The following is a 9,485-nucleotide window of genomic DNA, read 5'->3' as shown; positions in this document are numbered from 1 at the left end:
GGGTTGTCATAGGTGATGTTATACCCATGACATTGTTCACAAAAAACGTTCCTTTTTTTTCCTTTTTTTGCATATAAGACAGTGATGTTAATCAACAAAAAATAGAACTTTGTCATAGTCAGAAGGAAATAGATAGATGGGTGATGTAATGACAATAGTTTATTTTGATGAAGAAGCAGGTTCAAGTCCAAGAGGAGGAAGAGGTTCAGGTGTAGGGAGTCCAGGAGAGGACGAGGTCAGGACAAGCTGAATGGTTCCAGGCCAGCACAGACTAAAGACAGAGAACAGAATGATTTGATAAGGATAAGCGCAACAGGCCAGGGACACAGACTCAGATGGATGTGGGCTCAATACCACTTGAGATTAGCAGACTGAGAGGGAAAAGCTGGAGGAACTGGTCATAAATTCTGCAGGGGTGATGATTTCCAGGTGTGCCAGGATGCCCTGCCTCATGCTGGACACCTGTGGAGGAGAGATGGGGAGAAGGTGAGCAACAGAACCAGGGAAAACACCAAAAAGAAAGCGGAGAGGGCAGCAAAGAGGCAGGAACTGTCAAGGCCTGACAGGCCTTAACTCAAAAATGGTAAATACTGTTTCTATTGAATCACAAACTTGAGCAGAAGTCATCTGCAAATTTCACAGACATTTGTGTACTTTAAAAAAAGATACATTAGGCCTTTCTTGGTTAATAAGCCCACTCACCACATCAAGGTGCAGGCCAAGAGTGGGAACATATAAAACGAGACAAACATGTAAAACTAAAAAACACAAGACAATAAAGGAGAAAAAACATTGAAAAAAATAAACATGTACACATTTGTTAAAACTTAAATGTTACCCATAAACTCGTAAGTAATTCTTAAACAAAAATTAGGATATAATGAACTAATACAAAAATATAATACAATCCTTATAACAACAATTTTAACGAGATGAATTGTGACTGAATTGAAAATTATTAATAAATAATAATAAATAATTCAAAAACATTCTTTTTTTTTTGGTAGAATGAACAATTTCATTTTCAATAATTATGTTTTTAATAAAAGCACAATAAACTGCAACATGTACTTACCAATGGATCTTCAACATCATAAACAAACATTGAGCTGTCAGTGAACCTACTACGAGAGAAACAGATCAAATACAACTAAAGTAGTTAAACAGAATTGATAACATTTACAGCTCATGACAATTTTTTACTTAACACAGAGGCAGCAATCATTCAGCTGTCGCCTTTCTTAACTATTTAGCATAGCACAGAGTCAAAGTAGTTGTTTTTAAGAATAAGGAGATCACAAAAAAGTCTTCATGTCCTGTTGGTGTTGACTCTGAAGGTTTTTTGTGTGTCTTCTCGGTTTACTTTTAAACAATCTGGATATCCTGTGTGACAGTCTTACTTTGTATTTAGAGATTTTGGTGGTACTGTGATACAAATATCAGACATTTGCAGTAAGCAGGACTACTTTTGTGCTTTAAAGGCTTAAAAGCTGTTATTGGAAGTTTCCTATGCCCCATTCATGCAGGCTCGAGGTAAGACCTTCAAAGTTGCAGATTAGCTTGGCTGAACAGTGCATGTTTTTGGATTTACAACATTAAAAAAGAGAAAGTTTTAGACTAACATGACACTTAATTTTAGCGTAAAGAAATACACAAATAAAAATAAACATAACTACACAATGACAAACCAAACATGTATAAGGAAAAAAAAAAACACAAAACATTGCAACTGCTCAGTTTTTTTATTCACCTTAAAAATGAATTTTGTGAGCTTTCTGCGAACAACTTGTCCAGCCTTTACTTTTTCAGTCTCTAGTTTTGCTATGTGGTTTAATCTAATCTTGCAATACCACGTAGAGGCCATCTTTACCAGAACATGAATATGGTTAGCTTCTGCACACATGTCGAACATGTGACTCTGCAGCTGTGAGAAGAGATTTTTTTTCACATGATTCTTGAAGAACCTGGATAACAACTGATGGAATCACACCTCTTCCATGTGGAGATTTACCTCCATTACAATGCAGCAGCCGCTGGAAGACCCTTTCTGTTGCTTGGGAAACAGCTATTATGTCTGGTGATGGTTTGAAGAGGCCCCCTCTGTTCTTTAAAGTTAAAAAAGAATGAACCGAGCTGTCAGTGATCAATGCTTGTGAACAACACATGCAGTTTATCTTCTCTTTCATTCTCCTTGAAATGAAGCCTGCAATGTATGAAATAGCTGCTTCTTTAAATTCAGACAAAGTATCGACATGAGGGATGTTAGAAAAAGTCTTCAAAGCAGGAGAGTTCTTCCACTGGCTCCAAGTCCACTCTGCGAGCAATGCCAACAGATGCCGGTGTTGAGTCAAGAATGGTCGTGTCATCGCGAAGAAGACAATTTCCAGTCGCACTTTTGACCTGGTGTCTGACAAGGAGACGCTTGTAAGCTGCTCGGAATTGTCTTACATTGGGGTTGTTGTTGAAGCCCCCACTTGCTCCGACTGCAGAGAAGAAAAGCTCCAGATGATCTTGACTCAGCTTGTATGTGAGAAGATAACGGCATGGAGCTCCAGGAGGCTCTACCAAGTCATCATAAATTGCCATCACACTTTTACAACAAGCAATGAAACCATATATCAGTGTTCTTTTCTGAGTGGTATGCATGAGCACAAATGTGTTGTCCTTCTGTTTGATCTTAAGCCCACTGAGAAGAGATACAGTTTATTCCAAGGCACGCACAGCACTGTCTTTATTTACAGGCTTGATGGGAGCTTTGTATCCTTTACCCAGAGGATTTCGACTGTTCAGGACATCAAAAGCCGCATCAATTGTGCGTAAGAACTTGACAGTGGCTCCGCTTCCTTGAAACTGGGAATACTTCAGCTCTCTCTCACAATACTCAAGTGCATCTGCTACACTGCGGCTGAAGATTTGTGGTGCCAGACGAACTTTCATTTTTTGACTTCTCCAGTTAAGGTGAGCAAGTTTTAGCTTATTGCTGAGAACTAAGCCCTCCTTCTCCTGAAGACTGTGGAGCGCTCCAATGTATTTCCACTGGATTAACTGACCATCTTCTGTTGCCAAAGTTTCCGCTGTAGAAAAAGCATTTCGAAGGAGCTTGAGCATGTGACATGGATCCAAAAGCACAAGCACTTTTTGAATTGGATCTTCTGGGTGCAAAAAGTAGGACTTCATGTTTAAGATGTCCAACTTTGCACCAAGCTCTTTAATCATGGACATATTCTGAGAAGTCCATCACATGTAAGTGAGATGGCTCGCACTCCAACTGCAGTTAAGTTTTCTCGAATGATGTTTGTTCTTTCTACGCCATTCATGCTGTTGATCAGAAAGTATGCAATGGGGATCTTCCATGACCCGTTGATTGCAACTACCATGAGCACAATAACATTCTCCACCTCACCGACACCTATGTCCACGTAGCCATGAATTTGATCCCCCCCAAATTCGGTCTCTTTATGGATATACATTTCGTCCATCATTAATGAACATACTGTATCCTTACCAGCATGCTTTCTTTCATCTACATGGCTTTTGAGGGCAGTGAAAGACGCAACAGTAAATCCTGGATCTGCAGAAATGCTGCTGTACCACCGACGTATGGTCTGAGGATGTGGTAAAGCCAAATGAAATGTCTCCCTGGCATAGTCATAGGCCTTTGGAGAATAAAAGTTCAGAGTTGAAGCAAACTGCTTCATGTTTTCAGAAAAAAAAATGTTTTTTTCTGAGTCCTCTGCAGAATTTCTTTGGGTATGTCATCAAGACAATCCAGAAGAGAAGCACATTCTGATGATATAAGACATTTCTTGTGAAGGTCATCCAAAACAATTTTTAAAGAAATGACTCTTTTCTTAATTCTTCTTGTCTGCTGGAACTTCAGCCTCAGCCTTTTATGCATAGAACAAAGTTTATTCTCTAATGCCAAAGTTTTCCTTTTTAATGTTCTAGGTGACTTAGAAACAGTGTACTTGTGATCACTCTGTGAGCTGCTGGTCAGGTGAGTAGAAGCGTATGAGTGACATGCTAATGAGTCCTCCTGACATTCACACAGGTTATCTTTTCAACAGAGCTATTTGACTCTGTGGAGCTAGGAACATTTGCAGTCAATGATATTGGAGTAACAATGACCTCATCAGATGCAATGTGCTGAACTTCTGTGTCATGAATCACTGCAACACTGATCAGCTGCCGGAACACATTCATGAACAGGTTTCTGTGATCTTACCACACCAGGAAAAGAAAAACAAAAAAAAGTTGGAACAGCGGTGTCTTTGAGGCATTTTCTTCCCTGTGGAAGAAAAGCAAAAGTTTGAATCACATTACATTATTATTATTTTTTTTCATATGTTTAATCATTTTGTTTTATGTAAGTTAATAGCATGGTAATTTACAAAATGACGTTGACCCTTTTTTGTGTACATTTAAGGGTTTATTTAAATCATTTACCCTGGAGTCATGGTTGCTGCACACACGAGAAAACCTGGTGGGGGTCCAATTCTGCCTTCTCATGTTACGCACCCACTGGTCCAGTCTTTCCGTGTCTCTAAAAGGAAAATTGACCAGAAGTTGTTTGTGAAAGCTTAAATCTCTTGTCACTAAAGATAAACAAAAAATTTAAATATATCATAAATTGTAATAATTCAATTTCATTTTAGGTGATTAAGAATGCAGTTTACAGCAATAATAAAAACATTTTTTATAGGCTGATGTTATTCACACGTATTTACGTGCGACCAGCATAGAATTCATTCATCTTCCTGACCGCCTCTACCCCTTCGGGGTCGCAGGGGTGGAAGGGCGAAGGCGGGGTCCACCCTGGACAGGTCGCCAGTCTGTCTCAGGGCCTCAATCACACACATGCACACCTAGGGGCAATTTAGAGTCACCAATTAACCTATGAAGCATGTTTTTGGATGGTGGGAGGAAGCTGGAGTCCCCGGTGAAAACCCACGCATGCACGGGGAGAACATGCAAACTCCACACAGAAAGGTCCCAGCCGGGAGTCGAACCGGGGCCTTCTCGCTGTGAGGCAAGAGCGCTGACCACTGCGCCACCGTGCAGCCCTCCAGCATAGAAAATTATTGAAATTTATATTTATACTTTCCTTTCTATAAGCATGCCACAAAAGTAATGTTTTAGATAGTGTTTAAAATCATGGATTTTACAAAAATCCAAAATAAGAACTAGGTTGATGTCATTCTCAAGGATAAAAATACTGCAGCACAGCTCTCAAGATCCATCAATTTGGTTTTATAGTTAAGCTGATAACGGTATTTCAAACCAAAACTTCATCCATATAACAGGAGCTCACATGCCTGGGAAAATAGTTATAGCAATTGATAATACTATAGATATTACTACAATGCATATTTTTTGTGCACCAGAAAAAGTGTGTTGTCAACTTTGCATTTTCATACATGCAGGTTATAGATGAAAAACATATTTGAAGAGAAGGCTATTCTTGGCAGTCACTGATAATGTGCTGTCTATTAATATTTCTATTGATTTATTAATAGTCAAATCAGTAACATTTTAATGATGTTGTAACTTTTACTCATTGAAGCAACAAAAGGGTGCTTCATTAACAGTATATAAAATCCAGAGGTCGTCTCCGCAAAATAGAAAAAAGTGGAGATTATATATTAAGTCTATGCTCGAGATTTAAAAACGGTGGGGCAACCCTCAACTGCCGCCGCCCAGCCACGGGGATCTGTCGGGCTCAAGCCTTTGTCATATCAGACAGCACCAGAGCGGCACATATTTGATTTCAATAAATGTTAAATACTGTTTTGACAGTTTTATGTTAATATACTTCATGACTAAAGACAAATATAAGTAAAATTTGATTTGAGCATCAAATCGACAGGAGTCAATGAATAGACCTAGCTACCCAGCTAGTAGGACACATCGTGATCTTGCTATATTAAATATAAATGAAAATAATGAGAATATTTTAGATATTTAACATCAAATCACATTAAGTAATTTCAGGAAAAAATGTAGAAAAAATGTAAACCTTGAATAATTTAGAGTAAATTATTAAATGATCGTATTTTTTTAAATTAATACATGGAAATATAAAAGCATTTTTTTTTTTGTACTGACCGAAAAAGATAACACGGGACTCCCAGAGAGTGTGTTAGAGCAGTTTAGAGCACAACAGAGAGGCATCTTGGACGATCTAACTAATTAGGAGCACAAACGAACTAGATGCTAAAGCTAAACAAGCTAAACATTCGGGAGGCACCACCATGGGAGGCACGAGCTGGCAGGCAGAAGCTAAAAGAAAACCATGTGATTGTCATCTGTCAATCAAAAGGTCACGCCCCCTCATTAAGTGAAAATAAAGGCCGATTTTAAAAAAAATCTACAAACTTAGAAAAAAATTCACTCCCCTTAGAGTTGTCATGGATCAAATATGCTTCTGATGAAATAAAAACTTCAAGCGCCAGGCATTAAAAGGGTTTATTAGAGGGCTGAAAATGAGGATTTTAACATGGGAGTCTATGGGAATTTGCTCACTCTAAGCACCAGCCTCTCTGGTCAGTGCCGGTACTGCAACGTTTTGTTACTTCCTGGTTGGCTTCACGTTCCGCCTGCCAGTGTTGGGGGTCGGTCTAGATCTGTAAACTGAAAGTTACTATTCACACTGACAGTATCGCCATTTTGTCTGACGTCACGTGAAAAGGGTCCACTGTGTCATTCTTCTCAATGCGAGTTTGCTGCTCTGAAAGGCTGCATTGTGGGCAGTAAGTGTGTTGCTATACACAAGGAACTGGGCATGTAAAAGATAAAATATTACTTACAATATATTAGTAATACTTTAAACTACTTTTATGCAACAAATATTAACAACTTACTATAAAACATTCATATCCCATACTGTATTGTACTGTGAAGTTTATCCGGAAACTGTGCTTTTATTTTGAAATGTCAAACAAGCAGTAATGAAAGGAGCCTGTTCAGTGATTGGACAGCGGTGTCTACACCTTGTTTGACCAATGAAAAAGAAGCTGCCGCCTCATATAAACGCTAGTAGCCGAGTTGGACTTTCAGTCTCACTGTGACCAATCGAAACGAAGCAGAAACATGTCAGGACGCGGGAAAACAGGCGGCAAAGCCAGAGCGAAGGCAAAGAGCCGCTCTTCTCGGGCCGGGCTTCAGTTCCCCGTGGGTCGGGTCCACAGGCTGCTGAGGAAGGGAAACTACGCGGAGCGAGTGGGCGCCGGAGCTCCCGTGTATCTGGCCGCCGTGCTCGAGTATCTGACCGCTGAGATCCTGGAGCTGGCCGGAAACGCCGCCCGCGACAACAAGAAGACCAGGATCATCCCCCGACATCTGCAGCTGGCCGTCCGCAACGACGAGGAGCTCAACAAGCTGCTGGGGAGAGTCACCATCGCTCAGGGCGGCGTGCTGCCCAACATCCAGGCGGTGCTGCTGCCCAAGAAGACCGAGAAGGCCAAGTAAAGACCAGGATATTCATTCAAAAACCAACGGCTCTTCTCAGAGCCCACACAATGTCTGAGAGCAACGTTCTTCTTTAATATCTGGTTATACATCAATGGGTCTAGTTTCTTTAAATACGACTGCACCTAAATTGGGGAAGTGTGGGTGGGGAAAAAAACAATCCTTACAGCAATTTTGAGCTGTGATGGTGTTGCGAAAATTAAACCAATCACAGCTGGGAGGCTGTACAGCTCAATTTGCATAGATGGAATAAACAAACTAGTTCGCTACGTCACGTCCGTCAGTGAATCTAATGAAAATGCTGGAACCTTTTGAATTTACGGTGAACCCGGAGAAGATGAAAACACAAGTAATGTTCTGAACAAGCTGAATGTTTTAGATGCAAAGATTGCTGAAAGTGGGATTGAGTTTTTACATACCAGAGAGGAGCCAGAGAATCACAATTGCCTTTTGCAAGCTGTGCCCAGACATGTGCATCATCTTCATTCAGGATGAAGCCAGCAGTGCAATGGTTCACTAAGAAAACCTCTGGACACTGCATTTTTTTAGTGGATATGTAGAGTAGGGCCTCAATCACCTACATTAAAGATGTTTATTAACTCAATGTCAGTCTTCCAGGTATCAGGTTCAAGGTTCAAGGTCTTTTATTTGCCATGTATGCAACAACGTACATTGGAGCATATTGGAATTAGTGAGTCAGAGTCTCAGAGTCACTGTTGGATTGAAGACTGGAGTACAAGATTAAATAGTTTCAAGACTATGAAATATTTACATCAATAGGATGATAAACAAAAATACAAAGAGTATAAAAAATAGAGTAATAAAAGTACAAAAAGAGCCATTTGAAGAGTCTGAAATATTGCACGTTGATCAATTCAAGAAGGCACATTTCACATCAATGTCTTAGTGAGGTAGTTTTTTTTATTTTTTTTGGTTACATTTTCAGTTATCGTTTTTTTTGCCATCAGTCTGACTGTAGCAGGGAAGAAGCTGTTGAAGAAGCGGGTTCTGTGGGTGATGATGCTGTCCGCTCTTCTGTGTCTCAGGCTGTATGTGCAGCGTTTGGGTTTGAACAGGGAGTGAGCCGGGTGGAGCGGGTCTCTGAGGATTCCCTCTCCTCTTCGTCTGCAACGCTGCTCGGAGATGGAGTCCATGGAAGGAAGTTTTGTCCTGGTTATTCTCTCCGCAGTTTTTATAACTCTTTGCAGAGCTTTCCTCTCTGCCTGTGTGATGTTTCCGTACCACACAGTGATCCCTGCGGTGAGGACGCTCTCGATCAGCCCACTGTAGGCCTGGATGAGGGGCCTTTGTTGCAGTCCTGCCTTCCTGAGCAGCCTGAGGAAATAAAGCCTTTGCTGTGCTTTTTTCACCACGGCTTTGGTGTTGGTGGTCCAGCTTAGGTCAGCTGAGACTTGCAGTCCCAAGAATTTGTGGGTGTCTGTCCTCTCCACTTCAGTTCCTCTGATGAGTAGAGGCTGCAGCGGGGGAGGATTTTTCCTGAAGTCCAGTATTATTTCCACCGTCTTGTCAGTGTTTAGTATGAGGTCGTTTTCCTCACCGTAGACCAGAACGTCATCCACCAGATACCTGTATGCTGACTCGTCTCCATATTTGATGAGCCCCAGGATGGTTGTGTCATCCGCATATTTGATGATGACAGTCCCGTCCTGGCTGGAGACACAATCATGTGTATAGAGAGTGAAGAGTTTGGGGCTGAGGCAGCAGCCCTGAGGGGTTCCTGTGCTGACCCTGAGCTCACCCGACAGCCGTGCTCCCATTCTCATCGCCTGTGGTCTGTCGGTTAGAAAGTCCAGGATCCAGTTGCAGGTGGGGGTGGGGACTTTGAGGTCTGCCAGTTTCTCGACCAGTCTGCCTGGGTGGATGGTATTGAATGCAGAGCTGTAATCCAGGAAGAGCATCCTGGCATATGCTCTGCTGCTCTCCAGGTGGTGCAGGGTGTGATGGAGCGTTATTGCTACTGCATCGTCCACTGATCGGTAGGGGCGATACACAAATTG

General features: G+C 41.3%; 1 protein-coding gene across 1 annotated transcript; it reads left to right on the top strand.

The window, feature by feature from the left end:
• The first annotated feature begins 7,076 nt into the window (after nt 1-7,076).
• On the top strand, nt 7,077-7,729 carry LOC112138076 (histone H2A-like). The gene has a single exon (XM_024260646.2). The coding sequence runs from the start codon at nt 7,090-7,092 to the stop codon at nt 7,465-7,467; it is 378 nt and encodes a 125-aa protein (XP_024116414.1). The 5' UTR covers nt 7,077-7,089; the 3' UTR covers nt 7,468-7,729.
• Nucleotides 7,730-9,485: the final 1,756 nt, after the last annotated feature.

Source organism: Oryzias melastigma, linkage group LG14 (assembly GCF_002922805.2).
Source record: "Oryzias melastigma strain HK-1 linkage group LG14, ASM292280v2, whole genome shotgun sequence".
NCBI lineage: Eukaryota > Metazoa > Chordata > Actinopteri > Beloniformes > Adrianichthyidae > Oryzias > Oryzias melastigma.
The sequence above is the reverse complement of the archived record's forward strand: the minus strand, read 5'-3'. Positions and strand labels throughout refer to the sequence as shown.

What these genes read in the sequence shown, in the direction of transcription:
- LOC112138076 (XM_024260646.2), top strand. Translation starts at nt 7,090, where the DNA reads ATGTCAGGACGCGGGAAAACAGGCGGCAAAGCCAGAGCGAAGGCAAAG.